At 40.9% G+C, this 22,090-nt stretch overlaps 1 protein-coding gene across 1 annotated transcript in view; it reads left to right on the top strand.

Annotated features, from left to right (window-relative positions):
- Positions 1–22,090, top strand: part of slc6a2 (solute carrier family 6 member 2) — a 149,925-nt gene that overhangs the window by 72,210 nt on the left and 55,625 nt on the right. The window contains exon 6 of the mRNA XM_070897988.1: positions 16,811–16,914. Within this exon, the coding sequence (XP_070754089.1) occupies positions 16,811–16,914 (104 nt within the window). The remainder of the gene's footprint in view (positions 1–16,810; positions 16,915–22,090) is intronic.

Below are 22,090 nucleotides of genomic sequence, written 5' to 3'. Positions count from 1 at the left end.
GAATGGCAACCACAGGATAATGGGATTTTACATAGGAATAGAAAAGGATAATGAAGAGTCAAGATAAAGGCGATGGACTGGAGTGAGGCAAGAAGTGATCCAGCCCTAATTAACTAGGCAGAAAAATGAAAAAACAAGTCAACAGATCAGTGGGTAATCTTCACACATATAGGATGAATAAAGTAAAAATAAATACATTCCTATAAGACAAAAGTGGTTGCTTCAAGAATAGAACTTTATGGGTAAATAGAATATAACAAAATTGAAATTTAAAAGGGAGACAGATGGTAAAGTAAATAGTAAAATACAGAAGCTAATCATGAGAAATATAGAAAGTTTGGTAGAGATGTGAAACGGAGATTAGAATAACTAAATGGAAATTTTTAAAAGCCGAGCAGATAATGTAAAAGATATTAGTAAGGGTTTTTATAAGTTGAAGGTTTGGGAAATAAACATATGAAGAACTGAGAAGGTGAATGAATTAGTGAGTGAATTCAATGAAAAATAGTTAATAGTTAATTTTCAGTGAGGGAGATGTTGATTGGCAGTACAGAGTAATTAACAATTATAACAGTGTTAAAAGGGTACTTGCACACTTAATATCAAGACTTAACATTCTATAGCAGATTTAAAGGGCAAATACAGCAAGTTCCCAAAAAAAGGATGGTATGGAGGAGGGTGGCCTAAGGGCAAAATGCTGTTTTTGCAAAGCTAATGGCGGAATGGCACAACTCTTCGATATTCTTGTTTAACCACGCTATTTTTTCCTTGCCTGAAGTTCCTGTACCATTTTGTCTCACTGTCATTTTGACAGCAAATTCTGGCCCGCTCTGTTTTGGTGGGATTTATTGCTGAAAAATAAACAGCGGCTGAATGATTACTAACTTCAGATTTGAAATGCTACTGTTATATTTCATTGGCCATGTTATTAATAGTTTTACAAATGACTCTAGTTGCATTGTCATTTGATGTTTCATGAAAATGTCATGACTACAAGTCTGGAGTTAAGAAAATAAATTGCTTGCTGGAACTCCTGAACAGTTGACTATGTTCTGCTTTGTCAATGTTCCAGATGTTAAAGCAGATTCCTTGCCTGCTTTTGGACAGAGGAATATCTATTTAGCTAATGCCATAAGAAACCAGGGTAGTCTTGCCAGCCAGATCTTACAAATAGCTCACTAATGCATCTCTGCACTAACAAAATAACCCCTTTTGTATACATATGAAACCAGTTCCTTCAATTCAGAGGCAGGAAGATATTTAAATTCAGCTAAAGAAAGTGAGAAGATTTGCATTGTTGGCTGATGCAGATTCCATTACAGCAGAAAGAACTTAATGTTATATTCGGGCCCACTCAATACTCATTAGTGTCATTGATAAGTATATATTTCAACCTTAAATACAAATAGAAAATATTTAAAATGCACAGTAGGCCACTCAGCATTTGGAAGTTTACATTTTATGTGAAACCTTTCATGAGAACGGGGAGCGGGCAGGGAAGTGGAGCTGAGCCCATGATCAGATCAGCCATAATCTTATTGAATAGCGGAGCAGGCTCGAGGGTCCAAATGGCCTAGTCCTGCTCCTATTTCTTATGTTCTCAAAGGTCCCATCAGTAATATTAATCTCTCTTTCTCTTTCAGTTGATCTGTGTATTTCCAGCAGTTTCTGTTTTTAGTTCAGATTTTCAGCATTTTATCTCATTTCTAAACTTGCATTTCTGTTAAATGAAGGGATTCTGCACTGAAACAACAACAAAAACAACCATGTATTTATATAGTGCCTTTAACATAGTAAAACATCCCAAGGCACTTCACGGGAGTGTTTTAAGACAAAACAAATAAATTTGACACCGAGCCACATAAGAAGAAATTACGGCAGCTGACCAAAAGCTTGGTCAAAGCAATAGTTTTAAGGAACGTCTCAAAGAAGGAAAGAGAAGTGGAGAGGTTTAAGGAGGTAGTTCCAGAGCTTGGGGCCCAGGAAGCTGAAGGCTCGGCCACCAATGGCTGTGCAGTTATAATCAGGGATGCTCGAGGGTAGAATTTGAGGAGTGCAGACATCTCTGGGTGGGGATGTGAGGCTCAATAAGATTACAGAAATAAGGAGGGGCAAGGCCATGGAGGGATCTGTAAACAAGAATGAGAATTTTGAAATTGAGGTGTTGCTTAACCGAGAACCAATATAGATAGGCGAGTACAGGGGTGATGGATGAACAGGACTTGGTGCGAGTTAGGACCCGGGCTGCTGAGTTTTGGATGACCTCAAGTTTATGCAGAGTAGAATGTGGGAGGCCAGCCAAGAGTGCCTTGGAGTAATCAAGTCTCGAGTTAACAAAGGCAAGACCAAAGCCATTGTCTTTGGTCCCCGCCACAAACTACATTCCCTAGCCACCGACTCCATTCCTCTCACTCGCATTTGTCTGAGCTTGAACCAAACTGAGCGTTTCAGCAGCAGATGAGCTTGAGGCAGGACAGATGGGCAATGTGATCGTGGTGGAAATGGGCAGTTTTAGTTATGCCGCAAATATGTGGATGGAAGCTCATTTCCGGGTCAAATATGACCCCTAAATTACGAACAGTTTGGTTCAGCCTCAGACAAATGCGAGTGAGAGGAATGGAGTCGGTGGCTAGGGAATGTAGTTTGTGGCGGGGACCAAAGAGACTGGCTTTGGTCTTCCCAATATTTAATTGGAGAAAATTTCTGCTCATCCAGTACTGGATGTCGAAAAAGCAGTCTGACAATTTAGAAACCATGGAGGGGTCGAAAGAAGTGGTAGAGAGATAGAGCTGGATATCATAAGCGTACATGTGGAAACTGAAGCCGAGTTTTCGCCAAGGGGCAGCATATAGATGTGAAATAGGAGGGGGCCAAGGATAGATCCTTGGCAGACACCAGAGGTAATGATGCGGGAGTGGGCAGAGAAGCCGCTGTAGGTGATTTTCTGGCTACGATTAGATAGATAAGAATGGAACCAGGCGAGTGCAGTCCCACCCAGCTGAATGGTGGTGGAGAGGCATTGGAGGAGGATGGAGTGGTCAACTGTGTCAAAGGCTGCAGACCGGTCGGGAAGGACAAGAAGGGATAGTTTACCTTTGTCACAGTCACAAAAGATGTAATTTGTGACTTTGATGAGAGCTGTTTTGGTACTGGGGCAGGGGTGGAAACCAGATTGAAGGGATTCAAACATTGAGTTCTGGGAAAGATGGGCACTGATTTGGGAGGCAATAACACGTTCAGGGACATGGGAGAGGAAAAGGAGGTTGGAGATGGGGTGGTAGCTAGCAATCACAGTGGAGTCAAGGGTTGGTTTTTTGAGGAGAGGGGTGATGACGACAGATTTGAAGGAGAGGGGAACAGTACCTGAAGAGAGTGAACTGTTAACAATGTCAGCTAACATGGGAGCCAAAAAAGGAAGTTGCATGTTCAATAGTTTAGTGGAAATAGGGTCAAGGGAGCAGAAAGTGGGTCTCATGGATAAGATGAGCGTGGAGAGGTTAAGCGAGGAGATCAGAGAGATGTGAGGTCATGGTTAGGGCAGAGGGGAGCCTCAGAGGAAGTTTAGCTTGGTGGGCTAGGGGAAGGAAGGGAACTGGCAGAGACAGCTGAATGGATGGTCTCAATCTTTGAGACAAAGAAGTCCCTGAGCTCCTCGCACTTGTTTTAGGAGGTGAGTGTGGTGGAGACTGGGGAGAGGGGTTTAAGAAGACCGTTGGCAGTAGAGCATAGTAGCGGGGGTTATCTTTGCATTCCAGAATGATATGGAATAGTGAACAGTTTTGACAGACAAGAGTAGGACCCAATAATGCTTTATGTGTTGCAGCCAGATCTGGCAGTGAATGGCTAAACCAGTTGTCCGCCGCATCTGTTCAAGTCTGTGTCCCTTGGACTTAAGGGAGTAAAGATGAGGGCCATACCAGGGGGAACAGTCAGGGTGAGAGAGAGTAATGGTTTTTGTCATGTATTCAACTGTCATTGTAACCCATGTATAAACTGACCTAAGTTGTACACCATGAGAACACTGACCACTAGGTGGTGAACTTGTGGGAGACACTCCTAACCTGGACTTTAAGGTATAAAAGGGGAAGCTCCACCCACCTTTACTTCAGTGCTGGCTAATAAAGGTTACTGGTCACAGACTAACCTTCTCTCAAGTATGGGCCACGTGTGCATTTATACTTTATAGTAAGGACATATCATTGGTGACAAGAAACTGGGATTTAAACCACGCGAGCATGGCCACTAGCAGCACAGATGAGAGGTATTGTGTTGGTGATGATTGGGACGATTTTATTGTGAGACTGCAGCAAAGTTTTGTCACTAAGGAGTGGCTATGACAGGATTCGGCCGACGAACGCAGGGCTCATCTCCTGAAGGTTTGTGGATCCAGGACGTACTCCCTGATGAAGGACCTTCTAGCGCCAGAGAAGCTGGCGGACAAGACCGTGTGTTTGCCCTCAACTACGCTGCAGGGCCCAAATGGCTTGCAGGCACTGTGATTGCCACAGAGAGGAATAGTATTCTCGTAGTTAAACTTACCAATGGACAAATCTGCCGCAAACACGTGGATCAAACAAAAAGGAGGTTCAGCAACCCCAGAGAAGAAGCAGAGGAAGAACACGATGTAGAGTTCACTCCACCACAGGTGACCGAACACCGGAACCAAGTGGAGGAGAGCCCAGTCACTGTGGGCAGTCTGGACAGGCCTGAGGCACCCAAACAGCAGACACTCAGGTCAGCACCCAATAACCGGAGCCCCAACTCGGGTGCTCTACAAGGGAACATCAACCACCAGAGAGACTTAACCTGTGATCCCAATAAGACTTTGGGGGGGAGGTGATGTCATGTATTAAACTGTCATTGTGACCCATGTATAAACTGACCTAAGTTGTACACCGTGAGAATACTGACCACTAGGTGGTGAACTTGTGGGAGACACTCCTAACCTGGACTTTCAGGTATAAAAGGGGAAGCTCCACCCACCTCCTTCACTTCAGTGCTGGCTAATAAAGGTTACTGGTCACAGAGTGACCTTCTCTCAAGTATGGGCCTCATGTGCATTTATACTGTATAGTAAGAACATATTAATTTTAATAGGGACTAGGGCATCAAAGGTGGTAGGGTGTAGTTGAGCAGGTCGGTGGCTGCAGAAATGTCATGGTGAATGGAGAGCCAAAGACTGGACAGGTTGAAGTTGATAAGTGCAGTTGTAATACAGTCGGGAGAGAGTTTTTTCCAAGGGCGGACACAGGAAGTAGGGTTGAGTGGGGGAAGGGGGATGTGGGTGGAGAGGAAATGGTCAGCGATGGCCTTATCTGCAATCGACACGGTAGGAATAGCGGTAGAAACCAGGAAGACAGTGCTGGCTTTTATACCCACTATATTATCAACAATTTTATAAAGCACCCTGTCTATGTGCAGGCCATGAAAGGGGGCATGGTGTCTTCAGCAGATTACCACTGAAAGAACCTGCCTTTGGGTAATCTCTCCGGAGATCAATTCAGTAAGAAGCAGCTTTACAAAATTATCCCCAGCACACTTCAGTAAGATAGCAACCTACAACTATGGAAACGAGATTCATTTCAATATATATGAATTTACTACCTTCGGCAATGCAGGTTTCGTTTGGGGATTTGTCTGCAAACTATACATTATTAATATACAATTCTGTTCATACCACGCATACATTTTATAATCATTGTGCCAGTTTAATGAACTCTGAAACCAGCATAGCAATCCAATCATAATCCAGTAAATTTTCAGCATTTTAATTTTGGACTTGCACCTAAGATTATCCAACTTCCTACAGCAAAATTCAATATAATAAAACATAACTCTATGATCACTTCATAAATAGAAGGAAAAATTCACCATGGAGGTGCTTGTGGCTTCTTACCCTTTGGCGAAAAGCTGGTGAGTGTCCTTCCCCAGGGTTGAGCTATTAGCAGAGTTGGTACCAGCCCCAATGTGTTTCAGTTGTGCTTTGAGATTGTGGCACATTCTCCAGGAATACTTATTGTCTTCATGATTAGGCTTATTTCTTCTAATAGTTGTGGCACTGGGTGACACGACGGTTGATGCTGTTATTACTTTGTGACTTGCTCCCTGCACCCTCTATTAACTTGTGGAATTGGTCAGTACGTTGAGGGGGGAGGAGAGGGGGAGTTTATTTGGATGTGAGTTAGCCAGACCAAAGAAAGCTATTTCAAGGGGTCTATTTTTCAAATGGAGATTTCACAACAAGGTTCAACTACAAAGTATTTGCAACACAGAAACAGGCCATTTAGCCCAACAGGTCTATGCTAGTGTTTATGCTCCTCACTAGCCTCCTCCCGCCCCTCCTAATCTAACCCCATCAATATATCCTTCTGTTCCTTTCTCCCTCATTGTGCTTATCTAGCTTTCCCTTGAATGGATCTATGCTATTTGCCTCAACTACTCCGTGGCACTGAGTTCCACATTCTAACTACTCTCTGGATAAAGAAGAATTTTCCTGAATTACCTATTGGATTTATTAGTGACTCTCTTAGATTTAGATTATATTGGACCCTAGCCCTTGAGTGGAAACATCTTCTCTACGTCTACGCTATCAAATCCTTTCATAATCTTGAAGACTTCTATCAGGTCGCCCCTTGGTCTTCTCTCTTTTTAGAGAAAAAAGCCCCAGCTTGTTCAATCTTCCTTGATAGATATAATCTCTCAGTTCTGGTATCATTCGAGTAAATCTTTACGCACTTTCCCCAGTGCCTGTATATCCTTTTTATAATATGGAGGCCAAAACTGCTCATAGTACTCCAAGTGTGGACTAACCAAGGTTCTATAGAAGTTTAACACAACTTATCTAATTAACATAACTAGAAACATCATTACTACCATTCATCCAACAATTCAAATAAAACAAATTAAGAGAAAAAAAACAGTCTTGTTGGAAAAAAAAACTTGGAAGAACAAAGCCCCACTTATGTGTTGCTAGTCTATCAATAACTTTGCTAATATTTACTACAATGACCTGGATTTTGCGGTCAGCAATGAAGGAATGGCGCTTGCCATTCATTACACTTACCGCTGCCCACAGACTTTACATGGGCTTTTGAGTGCCATTTTACGGTTCCAAGAGAACACTTGCAGTGTGGCTCCCTCTGCAGGGGATCTGTGACGTGTGTGAGCAGTGCAAGCAATTGTGTGTCTGGTCAAACAATCACATTAAAGAATCCTCACTGAGATGTGCCGAGTCCAAACCAGGAAGTATAAATTAGAATAATTGTAAAAATCATGTGCAGAATGTGAAATAAATAGAAGGAAAGATAGATGGAATTGAGAATGAGAAATAAGAGACTGAACTATTTTAATTTTAAAATTTTTGAAAAATCTCCAACAATAATTCCATTCTGAAAGAAAGAGACTCCACACTTATAAAATTAAATTTTCAGGCCCAGAGAGGTAGTTATGACTTATCACATCAACAAGAGCAGGCATTAACGACGAGATCCAACACACCGCCTCCAGTGCGCCAGTGCAGCCTTCGGCCACCTGAGGAAAAGAGTGTTTGAAGACCAGGCCCTCAAAACTGTCACCAAGGTCATGGTCTATAGGGCTGTAGTAATACCCACCCTCCTGTATGGCTCAGAAACATGGACCATGTACAGTAGACACCTCCAAGTAGCTGGAGAAATACTACCAACGATGTCTCCGCAAGATCCTACAAATCCCCTGGGAGAACAGACGCATCAATATTAGCGTCCTCGACCAGGCCAACATTGAAGCACTGACCACACTTGATCAGCTCCGCTGGGCAGGCCACATGCCAGACATGAGACTCCCAAAGCAAGCACTCTACTCTGATCTCCTTCATGGCAAACGAGCCAAAGGTGGACAGCGGAAACGTTGCAAGGACACCTTCAAAACCTCCCTGATAAAGTGCAACATCCCCACTGACACCTGGGAGTCCCTGGCCAAAGACAGCCCTAAGTGGAGAGTGCATCCGAGAGGGCGCTGAGCTCCTCCAGTCTCGTCACCGAGAGCGTGCAGAAATCAAGTGCAGGCAGCGGAAAGAGCGTGCGGCAAACCAGACCAACCACCCCTTTCCTCAACGACAATTTGTCCTACCTGTGACAGAGACTGTGGTTCTCATATTGGACTGTACAGCTACCTAAGAACTCATGTTAAGAGTGGAAGCAAGTCTTCCTCGATTCCAAGGGACTGTCTATGAATGAAATTGAAAAAAATCACTTATTCCTGAATGCACCAACCCTAGCTTTTTCTGGCATGTTTAGTGATTAACTAATGGTTAGGTACAGCAACTTCAGCCCCTACATGGATTTATCAGCAAGATACCAGCGTAGAAGAGCTTGTGGAGGGGTAGTCCAAATCGGACAGCAACTTTCAGATTTCCACGTTTAACTGCGTATGTGTGGACTCTGGAAGTTGCAGTCCATAATAATGGTGAGCCTTACTGTTACTAATGTAAAATCTGGGGCAGTATCCTGGTGAACATTTAGAAGCTCCAGCCCAACTCATTGATTTTCACTGATTGAATTGTGGAACTGACTAGATCTGGACAAGCATTTGATTTTTTTTGTATTTTACTAAATTATCTAAGGCACATTTATTCAAAAATCAGAAGGAGGGGGTTTTTGAACACCTGGAACATTCCCCCTGTTTATTGAGGATGATGAACAAAAGTGGACGATATGTGTAAATGAGATAGACTTGGTGGCACTGTCTATGCTGCAAATCAGTGAACATTAATTAATGTAACTGCAATATTTATGCTTGCACTAATTCTTGTTGAAGAAGAAACAGCATTGTAAACAGGTAGGTTAGTTTGTCATGTACACACTGCAATTTGGGGAGACAGTTGTGGTTATCTTGCTACATTAGAAATTATAGCTCATTATCAAGGATGTAACTTTAGAAATAGTCCTCAGACACTCCATCCTCTGCCTTTTGCTGCTGATATGTTTCAGTAAGTCTTGTATTGTCTGTGGATTATATTTGATGTATGTGGCATAAGCTTAAAATTAGAGCTAGGCTGCTTAGGGGTGATATCAGGAAGCACTTCACACAAAAATTAGTGATTCAAATTTCAGTTCAAATTCATTTGCACAACAATAAATGTAGAATCATAGAATAGTACAACAATAACTTGCATTTATAAAGCGCCTTTAACATAGCAAAACATCTCAAAGTGCTTAACGAGCATTATCAATAAACATTTTGAGATTGAGGCACAGAAGGCGATATTAGGACAGATGACCAAAAGCTTGGTCAAAGAGGTAGGTTTTAAGGAGCATCTTAAATGAGGGGAGAGAGGTGGAGAGGATTAGGGAGGGAATTCCAGAGCCTAGGGCCTAGGTAGCCAATGGTGGAGCGATTAAAATTGGGGCTCTGCAAGATGCCAGAATTGGAGGAGTGCGGAGAGCTCTATGGCTGGTACGTCTGGAGAAGTTAACAGAGATAAGGTGTGCCAAGGCCATGTAGGGATTTGAAAACACAGATGAGAATTTTAAAATTCAAGCATTATGGAACCGAGAGCCCAGTGTATGTCAGCAAGCACATGGGATGATGGGTGAACGGGACTTGGTGCAAGTTAAGATACAAGCAGCAGAGCTTTGGATGAGTACAAGTTTATGTCGGGTGGAAGATGGGAGGTCGGCCAGGAGAACATTGGAATAGTCAAATCTAGAGGTAACAAAAGCATAGATGAAAATTTCAGCAGCAAATGAGCTGAGGTAGGGTCAGAGGTGGAAGTAGGCAGTCTTGGTGATGGAGCAGATTTGTGGTCGAAAGCTCAAACAACACCAAGGTTGCAAATAGCCTGGCTCATCTACCCAGTAGAGGGATGGAAACAGTGCTCAGGGAACAAAGTTTGTGACGGGGACCAAAGATAATAGCTTCAGTAAAAATGCTAAAAAGAAAAAATTAAAAGCTCTTTATCTGAATGCATGCAGCATTCATAACAAGATAGATGAGTTGATGGCACAAATAGATATAAATGGGTATGATCTGATTAATTTACAGAGATGTGGTTGCAAGGTGACCAAGACTGGGAACTAAATATTAAGGGGTATTTGACAATTCGGAAGGATAGACAGAAAGGAAAAGGAGGTAGGATAGCTTTGTTAATAAAGAATGAAATTAGTGCAGTAGTGAGAAATGATATTAGCTCAAGATAAAGATGTAGAATTAGTTTGGGTGGAGATAAGTTATAATAAGGGGAAGAAGTCACTGGTGGGCCTAATCTATAGGCCCCCTAACAGCAGCTACACTGTTGGATGAGGTATAATTAAAAAAAATAATGGAGGCTTGTAAGAAAGGTACGGCAATAATCATGGGTGAATTTAATCTTCACATTGATTGGACAAATCAAATTGGTCAAGGTAGCCTTGAGGAAGAGTTCATAGAGTGTATCTGGGATAGTTTCCTTGAACAGTATATTGCAGAACCAACCAGTGAGCAGGCTATCTTAGATCTGGTACTGTGTAATGAGACAGGATTAATAAATGATCTCCTAATAAAGGATTCTCTTGGAATGAGTGATCATAGCATGGTTTGAATTTCAAATTCAGTTAGAGGGTGAGAAAGTTGGATTTCAAACCAGTGTCCTCAGCTTAAATAAAGGAGACTACAAAGGTATGAAGGCAGAGTTGGCTAAAGTGGACTGAGAGAATAGATTAAATTGTGGAACGGTTGATGAGCAGTGGTGGACATTTAAGGAGATATTTCATAACTCTACAAAAATATATTCCAATGAGAAGGAAGGACTATAAGAGAAGGGATAACTATCCTTGGCTAACTAAGGAAATAAATGATGGTATCAAATTGAAAACAATGGCATACCAAGTGGCCAAAACTAGTGGGAGGCCACAGGATTGGGAAACTTTTAAAAACAAGCAAAGAATGACTCAAAAAAAAATAGAGAGGGAAGCTAGATTATGAAAGTAAACTAACAAGAAATATAAAAACAGATAGTAAGAGTTTCTACAGTTGTATAAAATGGAAGATAGTGGCTAAAGTAAATGTTGGTCCCTTAGAGGATGAGACTGAGGAATTAATGGGGAACATGGAAATGGCAGAGACTTTGAACAAATATTTTGTATCGGTCTTCATGGTAGAAGGCACTAAAGCATCCCAATAATGGATAATCAAGGGGCTATAGGGAGGGAGGAACTTAAAATAATCACTATCACTAAAGAAGTAGTACTCTCTAAAAAATTAAGGGACTAAAGGTGGACCTGATGGCTTGCATCGTAGGGTCTTAAAAGAAGTGGCTGCAGAGATAGTGGATGGATAATGTACCAAAATTCCCTGGATTCTGGGGAGGTCCCAGCGGATTGGAAAATCGCAAATGTAACGCCCCTATTTAAAAAGGAGACACACAGAAAGCAGGAAACTATAGACCAGTTAGCCTAACATCAGTCGTTGGGAAAATGCTGAAGTCCATTATTAAAGTAGTAGTAGCAGGACATTTGGAAAAGCATAATTTAGTCAAGCAGAGTCAGCATGGTTTTATGAAAGGGAAATCATGTTTGACACATTCTCAAAGAACTCCAGCAAATTTAACGAGCAGGGTGGATAAAGGGGGAGCATGGTGGATAAAGGGGAACCAGTGGGTGTGGTGTATATGGGTTTCCAGAAGGCATTCTATAAGGTGCCACATAAAAGGTTACTGCACAAGATAAAAGTTCATGGGGTTGGGGTAATATATTAGCATGGATAGAGGATTGGCTAACTAACAGAAAACAGAGAGTCAGGATAAATGGGTCATTTTCCAATTGGCAATCAATAACTAGTGGGGTGCCACAGGGATCGGTGCTGAGGCCTCAACTATTTATAATCCATATTAACGATTTGGATGAAGGGACTGAGTGTAATGTAAACAACTTTGCTCATGATACAAAGATGGGTGGGAAAGCAAGTTGTGAGGAGGACATTAAAAATCTACAAAGGGATGTAGACCAGCTGAGTGGGTAAACATTTGGCAGATGGAGTATAATGTGAAAATGAGAGGTTATCCACTTTGGCAGAAAAAATAAAAACGCAAATTATTATTTAAATGGAGAAAAATTACAAAATGCTGCAGTACAGAAGGTCCTGGGGGTCCTTGTGCATGAAACACAGAAAGTTAGAATGCATGTAGAGCAAGTAATTAGAAAGGCAAATGGAATGTTGGCCTTTATTGCAAGGGGGATGGAGTATAAAAGCAGAGAAGTCCTGCTACAACTGTACAGGGTATTGCTGAGGCCACACCTAGAGTACTGCCTACAATTTTGGTCTCCCTATTTAAGGAGAGATATACATGCATTGGACGCAGTTCAGAGAAGGTTCACTAGGTTGATTCCAGAGATGAAGGGGTTGATTTATGAAGAAAGGTTGAGCAGGTTGGGCCTATACACATTGGAGTTCAGAAGAATGAGAGGCGATCTTATCGAAACATATAAGATAATGAGGGGGTTCGGCAAGGTGGATGCAGAGATTATATTTCCACTCATAGGTTTTTGACTGATTTTTGACCAATAAGGGAATAAAGGGTTATGGGGAGTGGGCAGGGAAATGGAGCTGAGCCCATGATCTTATTGAATGGCAGAGGAGGCTTGAAGGACCAAATGGCCTACTCCTGCTTCTGTTTCTTATGTTTTTCCAACATTTAGTACAGCACAGAAGGAGGCCATTCAGCTCATCGAGTCTACGCCATGAACCAGCACGATCAGGTTTGCATTAAAAAATATTCCTCAATGTATTTGAGTGGTCACCTGGTGCAGTTTTATTAACACAGCTGAAAATGGGTTCATCACAAAAATTTTTAAGCAGTCTTTAATCCACCACCTGTAAGTAACCTGATTTTAAATCACTGAAAATGACTTTAAAAAAACTATACTGAACCATTTACTAGTTGCACTGATGTTCTCTAGTCAGTACCTTAGTAAATTAAATATCTTTTAAATGTGCCTCTTAGTGCCTTTGCACCTTTTTTAAAAAAAAAAGCTTAATTTGAAGAGCCTCCTCTTCAAACAGGCACAATCTGTGGGAACCCGCCATGTTCATTAAATCGATTTTGGGGCATGGTCAGTTTTATGGGCATTGCCAACTTCCAGCACAATGGTTTTTAAACCAACGTTTAAGATCACAGAATCTTGATTTACCCTTGACGTAACTGGCACTAAGAATTCCTCAATCTTTTACGTTGGTTTGGCTGATTTCAGGAAAATTGCACTGGTAAAACCAGCACAAACTAGCAGAAACTCTAGGCTACTTTGTTTTCAAGTATATGATGAGTGGGGAAATTAATTAGGCAGGCTGCTAGACTCTGTCTATAAAACATGCTATACCAACATAAGTATTGCCTTTGCCAGAGTAACGCTGTTATCTATTGTTGTCTGTTATTGTTGCATCGGTTATGTTTTTCACTCACTTTGGCTTGATGAACTTTGGCATTGTCCCGACTGTTTATTCTGGCTGTGTCCTGTAGTACAATTCTTACCATGACTTGGGGAGAAGGCACCAATCTCTTCTGCGATAAGCAGCGTGCCAGACAATTATGGTCATCGTGTGGTGGCCAAGAGGTTCTTCTGCAGGAGGGTGACTGGATTGGCCGTGATTGCCTTTGCTTGATTGCTTGCTTCTTGGCAGCATAATGAACACTGCCTCATCTGGGCAATGTCATTACTGAAAGGTTCTGGCTGTACAAGAGATACTTTGATGAAAGAGAAGAGGGAACAAGACAACATCATGTTATGTAATAGCTCTTAAGCATCTGGTCTTTGTAACATGGGTCTCTGATGCTCTCAGCCTGTAAAGGTAATGCACTTCAGAGGTTCTAGTAATCTAGGATATGCATGATTTTAAACATAAATCGGCCTCTCTGATTAATTAAAGTCAGACAGGAGGTCATTATATGGCACTTAATACACAATGATTTTATTTTGAACACTTGCATGGCTACATCAGTTAAAAGCCTTGCATAAATAACCCTTAATATATAAACTTTTCACGAGGTACACAGGAGTTTTAATGTAATCCACCTGTCTGATTAATCATCTTAAAAGGTAGGTCAGTCTCCTCAACTCCTGTTAATATTTATACCAAAAGTCTAACATCTTACCCTATTTTAAAGCATTTATTTTTGGATAGTAAAGGGGGAGGGAGGCGACATAACTGATGACTAGCAAAAAACCGTAAACTCAATCAATTGCAGCATTTCCTCTTGACAGTGCATTGGCATTAAGGAAATTGTCTGTTTTCGATCTCTTCATTAAACAAAATCATGCAGCCTTCGGAGAGCACCTTGGGGTCCAGCAGTGTATTGGTTATGATACTGGACTAGTAATCCAGAGGTCTAGACTAATGATCTGGAGATGTGAGATCAAATCCCACCATTCAGTTTGAGAAGTTAAATTTAGTTTTTATGTAATCTGAAAATAAAAAGCTAGTGTCAGTGTAAGTGACCATGAAGCTGTCAGATTGTTGGAAAAACCCAAGTGGTTCACTAATATTCTTCAGGTTAGGAAACCTGCCATTCTTACCTGGTCTCCAGTCCCACACCAACCTGGTTGACTCTGAGGTAAGTCCCACCAGGGCACATTACATTTTTTATTGAACTGTTGGGTCAGTGGTCCAAGTACCACTTCACATGAGAGATATTGATCTGCTTCTGTTTGGGTATTTATTTTTCCCATGTTTCCAGGTGGCTAATATGGACTGGATAAGAAACCTGGCTTGGTCCGTCCATGCAATGAAGTAGTGTTTTCATAATCTTAGCTTCTTACAATACAATTAGTGGTGATTTGAACAAAATTTTGTCAATCTTCTAGTTTAGCATTCATTGTATTCAGCAATAGTCCAGCCAGTTCTGCAATAGAGAACATTTTGTGCTATTGTGTAGTCATGGGGCCAGCTGTATTATGTAAGCCAATTCTATGGGCTCAAAATTGGCCCATGCTGATTTTTGGCGCACTCACTCGAGTTGCGCCGCTTTTCTATGTTTCCAAGTGCACCAAAAAAAGACGTCCCGACTTTGCCCGTTGTCCGGCCTCGCCCGGATCTTTGCGCAGCATGGCCAGTCGAGTTGTGGGCGGAGCCAGCATCCCGCACTGAAAATAGTGCCGGGACGTCTGCACATGCACAGTGGAGTGTGCGTGTATGCGCAGTAGCTCCTCGCCCCCAGCCTCTCAGTATGTTGCTGCAGCGTGGGACCTGATACCAACAAATTTTGCTGTGAGTAGGGGTAGTTGATTTGCAGCTTTAATCATCTAAAAATCGCATCGATCGGCCACTCGGCCCGGGCTAGGGGCGGGCGGGCAGGCAGGGCTATTGTGACAGAAGAACATAAGTGATGGAGGAACACTGAGAGAATATCTTATTTATTGAAGTTGAATTTATTTAGATAATATGGGCTCAATTTTGGGCCAGTATAATCATGGCAAACAAATAGTTGTTTAAATTAGTTGTGAGATTAGGGTAATTTAATTCAACTATCTTTTACTACTTTTATTTTTGTTGTTTAAGCTTCCATGAATGCTTCTGTTGTATAGTAAATTAACTTTGCGAAGTTTGTCATATGATGTCCTGTATAGCTGTTTGATCCTATTCACATTCTTTAGTCAAGTCATTAAGATCTGCTGGCCTCCAATGTACCTACCTGCGCTGATTTCTTAACTCTCCGCAAGGGTTTTCTGAAGTGGCCACATACCTGGCCTAAGTAGATTTGGAGTAACTATTAGCTGGCCAAAGTAACCTAAGTGGCCAAAACTAGCATAAGTGGCTGGTAACGCCTCCTTTTGAGAAAAACTAAACTAAACTGAGAAAAACAATCGTAACTAACTCACTTACACTGGTGCAAATTGAATGTGCAAAATGTGGATTTTTAAGATACTCCAGAAAAATCAAGTTGCTCCAAAAAAAATGGAGCAACTCCTGGATAATTTTGAGCCCTATATTTCTACACCTGCACCCTCTACTGCACAACCACCAATATGCTCTCTCAATGCTTGTCAGACCTCAAGTCCTGGATTAGCCAGCTCCCTCCCCTGCTGCTCACTCAGACTGAGCCCAGTGGTTATGACCTTGGTGTCCTGTTTGATCTCTAGCTGAGCTTCAAATCCTATTCATCACTAAGACTGTTGATTTCCACTGTTGCAATACTGCCTGCTTCCACCCTTACCTCACCCTCGCCTTTATCCACCTCCAACTCAACGTCACCTCGATAACACTATATCATATAAACTCCAACTTGTCCAAATCTCTAAGTCCTATTCTGCACTAAGTTCCACTCCCCAATCACCTATGTCCTTTATTTCCCTGTACCAAATGCATTGAATCCCTAGTCTTCGTCCTTGTTTATAATTCCTTTGATGGCTTTGCCCTTCCTTAACTCTTCAGTCCCCCTACATGTCAGCATGCGTCCTCTGCTTTTCTAACTTTAGCCTCCTTTGCATCCCCCCTAACTCTGCTTCACCTTTAAATGCAGGGCCAGATGTGAAAGGCCAATTTTTAACTGACTGCATCATCTAGTCTCCCTTGACATATTTTACTACATGAAATATAAGTAATTGTTTTACGTATTAACAGAATTCTATTATACTTCCAATAGAAATGAAGTCATATGTGATGGCTATTGATCAGCAATGAAATCTTGCCATCTCAAACAGAATGACATTCATGAACATTGATAATAAGGAAAATTTTTATTGAAGCAATATTTTTAAAGATTTATATGAAAAAATGAACTGCCATCCCTGCAGTAGTAGCTCTCTGCTGAAATATTGTCTATGTCTGATGGATGATGAATACATTCCTCTCTCTCTTTCTGTAGGTTTGGATCGATGCAGCAACTCAGATCTTTTATTCCCTTGGAGCTGGTTTTGGAGTTATAATTGCATTTGCTAGTTATAACAAATTTGATAACAATTGCTATCGGTAAGGCTCTCAAAATTTGTGCAAAAATAAACGACAGACCACAGCAAATTCTTGTATCATGGGTAAAGCTTCCATTCTTTGCTTTATATGTGCACAGGTACATTTTTTATTTGTTCAGTTCTGTCATAATTTTTCACTTTCAAAATCTGAATTTAAGACACACTAACCACACAGTCAAGGGTTGAAAGCTAAATGAATACCAGATCTGTGGACACATGCTGATATGTCCAAAGTTTGTTTTTCTTTCCACTTTAATTGTTTAATTGTTAAATCATGCACGTTATTCATTTTTGAAGAATTGTGAAATCTCTATTATTCAGTTCACTAAACTGAAAATATAAACGCATGAATTATTGCAAGAGTAAAGAAAACATAGTGAATGTTGGAAAGAGATCATTACGTTGTAAAAGGATGTGTATATATTTTAAAACCAATACAACATTAACATAATGGGCCGGTCAGGTTTAATTCCTCTTTCAGTACATATGTTTCTATTTATATGTATTCATATGTATGATCATATTAATATGTACCTGTTAACCCTCCTTCAAAAGTTGTATTGTTGATCATCCTTAAACTATGGTCACAGAATTTGTTATGGTGACTGTTGTGGTATTCTAGTTCACTTAACAATGATTGAATCATACTAATGTAGTTTTAGGTCAAAAACTTGAATACTTTTTGACTAGTTATACTTCAGCCTTGTCTGTTGTTTAAAAACTTACTTGTTAACTTTGATTTGTTAATGATCCAGACAGTAGAAGTCAAATTATTGGGTCTGGCACAGGATCTGTGGCTGTCACTGTTGGTGAGGGGAGCAATGTCCGTGGCAAGTATCAGTACTCATTCCCCTTCCCGTTTCATTGCTACACTTTGGAAATCATTGCCAAAATTGCTACCCAGGCTTCAATCATTGCATTTAATTCAATTTATGGAAGATCCTGAAAGTAAGAGTGCATCAAGAGTATATCACGCCTTTGTGTCCGAGGTTTGAAAGGTAACAGGTACCATTTAAGCAGTATATTGTGGCCCTTTACAACAAATTTGCAAATTGAATTCAACGCATCTCTATTTTCTTTTGTTTCCACTGTGATCTTTTAATGAACATATATACAGAAGTTACCCTGATATCTAATGGGTGCTGTTTTTTTAAATTTAAAAGTAGGTTGTAATGTGTTTTTTGGCAAACTACTTGATAGTATCAGCTGTATGCTGGAGCTATATCTTGAATCTGTCTTAATGATATTAGATTCAAATGTACAGATCAACCAACAGATAACAGAACAATGATGCTTATCCTGGCAATTAAGAACATTTGGATCATTCCATCATACATACCTATAACATGGACCGAACAAGTTTGTTTACATCAAAGCAACACTGCATTTCACCTGTTTTACCCCAGTGCTACCAATCCCTAGGAGAATCCATGATAGTGTCTCTTTAAATCCCATTCTCGCACCAGTAGGTCCATGCTACCCCTTCCCCTCTCTCGCACGAGAATAGTTGTTCTCATTAACTTCTCATCAAGTTTCATCTTGTGTTGTACATGTCCATACCTTGTGGTTTCTGAAATCCCAGTAGTATCACGTGTTTTACATTTATTAAATATATCTGCATCTTTGCACATCTATATTCATTGTCTTGTATAGAATTACATAGATTTTGCAGCTCAGAAGTATGCCAGTTGGCCAAACAGGTTTATGCTCCACATGGGCCTCATTCTACATTATTTCATCTCACCCTATCAGCATATTCCTTTCAAACTTATGGACTGCCCCCACAAGTGGAAATACCTTCTCTATGTCAACCCTATTAACTCCTTCATAATTTTCAAGACCTCTATCAGGTCACCTCTCAGTCTTTCCTGATAGTTGTAGTTTCTCAGTTCTAGTATCATTCTTGTAAGCCTGTTGTGCAATTTTTCCAGTACTGTGCACAGTATTCCAAGTGTGGTCTAACCAAGGTTCTATATAAGGTTAACACAACTTCTCCACTTTTGAATTCTATTCCTCTAGAAATGAAACCCAGTGCTTTGTTTGCACATTTTATGGCTTTGTTAACCTGTGTTGCTACTTTTAATGATTTGTGAATTTGGACTCCTAGATCCTTTTGCACCTCTACCCCATTAAGACTGATATTTTCCAAGGAGTATGTGGCCTCCTTATTTCTCCAACAAAAATGCACCACCTCACAGTTATTTATATTGAAATGAATTTGTCTTAGATATTCAGTTTATCCCACAATGTTACCTCTGGGTTCCCCAAGGATCTATCCTTGATCCCCTCCTATTTCTCATCTGCTGGCTGCCCTTCGGCGACATTTTCCACGTGTACACTGACGACACCCAGCTCTACCTCACCACCACTTCTTTCGACCCTACACTGTCCCTAAATAGTCAGTGCTTGTCCGACATCCAGTACAGGATGAGCAGAAATTTTCTCCAATTAAATATTTTGAAGACCGAAACGATTGTCTTTGGTCCCTGCCATAAACTCTGTTCCCTAGTCACTGAGTCCATCCCTCTCCCTAGCATCTGTCTGAGACTGAACCAGAATGTTCACAAACTTGGTATTATATTTGACCCTGAAATGAGCTACCGATGCACACCACACCATAACTAAGACCGTCTATTTCCACTACAATAACATTGCCCATCTCTGGCCCTGCCTCAGTTTATCTTCTGCTGAAACCCCCATCTATGCCTTTGTTACCTCATAGATGTAACTATTCTAACACATTCCTGGCTGATCTCCCACTTTCTACCCGACGTAACCATGAGATCTTCCAAAACTCGGCAGCATGCGACCTAACTCGCACCAAGTCCCGCTCACCCTCGCCCCTCACTGACCGACATTGGCTCCCAGTTAAGCAACGCTTCGATTTTAAAATTCTTATCCTTGTTTACAAATCCCTCCATGGTCTCATCCCTCCCTATCTCTATAATCTCCTCCAGCCCAACAACACCCGCCGATCTATGTGCTCCTCTAATTATGACCTCTTGAGCATCCCTGATTTTAATCGCTCGACCATCACTCAAATAACTGAGTGAATATACTGTATTGTGAATAGAAACATCCACTTTTGTTGTTTTAACTACATTTCTAATAAATGATTTGGTTCATTATTAAATTATTATTAAATGTATTTGCTGTAGGTTCATGAACCTACAGCAAATACATTTAATAATAAAAGTGAATTTATATGGACTTGCATTTATATTGTGCCTTTCATGACCACCGGATGTCTCGAGCTTTTTCAACCAATGAAGTACTTTTTGAAGTGCAGTCACTTTTGTCGACTTTGGCCTTCATGGCTACCTTGGATGGTGGTATGTGTATTATGAAATCTGTTTATGGCTTAATTGAATCATCTGATCAAAGTGTGAGTCTAAAGTAAAGTTTAACAAATGTAACGCCATATCCTTTATTTGTACATTCCTGCCTGAAAGTCAAGCATGACTATTAAATAAACATAATCTGAAAGATTCCTCTTTATTTAGGAAGTTTAAAGTAATTATACTAGCAAAATCCAGTTGGAGATTTCCAGAGTTATCGGCAAAAATGTAACTTTAAATCAATGAAGCAGTAAACAGTCCTAGTCTTGCAATGGTTAGTTTTGTAGAACAACTCAAGTTTGGCCATTTTTACTTCATAATTTCTAGTTGTTAACAAGTTTAGAAATGGAACAGTAAAAGGTGATTGAATCTTTCCTCTTGTCTTGCATTATTTCACTCAATCTTTTTATTGATGCTCTCCTTGGAAATCAAATGATCTGAGGTAACTGCAATTGGCTGCACTTTTCTCAGTTTGTTGATTTTTTAAAAACATTTTTAAATAGTAAGTAATGAGGGCAGTAGATGGGAGAAATTACTGCTAGTTCATTATTGAATTTAACAAGTCTGTTTTAACACATTTAACTTTTAAGGGTTATAAATGATGAGATTATCATTAACTTCTTCATTGTTTAGAACTATCCTCTGAAATAAAATGGTTGCAATGATTGTGCTAAGTGTAATTAAAGAGGATCATTGGTGTGACATGGTTAGGTGGGTCTAGAAGACAGTAGTAACCTTGAGCAGATTTTGTGAAATTTTATCTGCATAATGTTAGAAACTGCTTTCTATAAAATTGATCACTAATAATGTTTAAAATACTAACTGATTTCCAACGGCACTATAGGAGGGGAGTGAAAACCAATGCCATTCATTTCTGTCAGGGTTTCTCCCAGTCGTACACTAACTTCAGCAGAGGACCCGCGAAAATCTCAGAGAACTGATGTAAATAATAGATGATCAGGAGAATCCTTACTGGCACCCCCACCCCCTCCCCTCCACACGCGCACACACCCCCCCCCCCCCTCACCGCCCCACACCTCCGAATTGAATCCTCAAGTGTTGTCTTTAGGTGAAGCAGGTGAGAGACCCAGGACAAACCGATGTAAATCAGTCACCATTTTAAAATCATGTATGATGTTCTCATAGGAATTTTCATTGGAAATATAGCAATGTCCAGTTTATAATGGAAACACTTTATGTAAATGTTGTCACATTGCAATGACACTCTCCTGCCATTAGTAGCAATGCCGTAGCTCCACTGGTGGGATGGTGTCATTACAGCATGATAATTGGACAGTGTACAGTTTTATTCTAAACTAGTTGATCTCCCAAGGTGTTGCACATCGGACGTCAAGGCAAAGTGCTGTATTCAGGTCAAGAAGGATTATAAAGTGCGAGAAAAATTGGACCCTGCCACAGAGGGGGATGGAGGGAGGATGAATTTTGGAAGAGGACTGGATTAGGGGAAGGAAGGTCAGGAGTGGATAAGGTGGGGAGAGGAAGGGAGGGGGAGAAGGTGAGACCGACAGTTGGGGAGGGTGAGATAAGTAGACGATGAAAAAGATGAGACTGGGAGAGGAGGGAAAGGCAAAAAGTAATAAGGGGGAGGGGATGGGGAAGAGGGACAGGATGATGGGATAGGAAGAAGGATGGGGAAGACGATAGGGGAGGGGAGGAAGGAGGAATGGGTATAGTGACAAGGGGGAAGAGGTGTAAAGTGAGGAGAGAGGGAATTGGGAGGGAAATAGAGACGGTGAGAGCAAAAGCAAGACAATGACTTCAGCGGGAGAGTAGGTGGTAGTTGGGGAAGCCTCCTCACCTCCACTGGGCCTGGATTTT

Source organism: Pristiophorus japonicus, chromosome 13 (genome assembly GCF_044704955.1).
Source record: "Pristiophorus japonicus isolate sPriJap1 chromosome 13, sPriJap1.hap1, whole genome shotgun sequence".
In the NCBI taxonomy this organism is placed as follows: domain Eukaryota; kingdom Metazoa; phylum Chordata; class Chondrichthyes; family Pristiophoridae; genus Pristiophorus; species Pristiophorus japonicus.
Note: the sequence above shows the minus strand (reverse complement) of the source record. Positions and strands in the feature narration are given on the sequence as shown.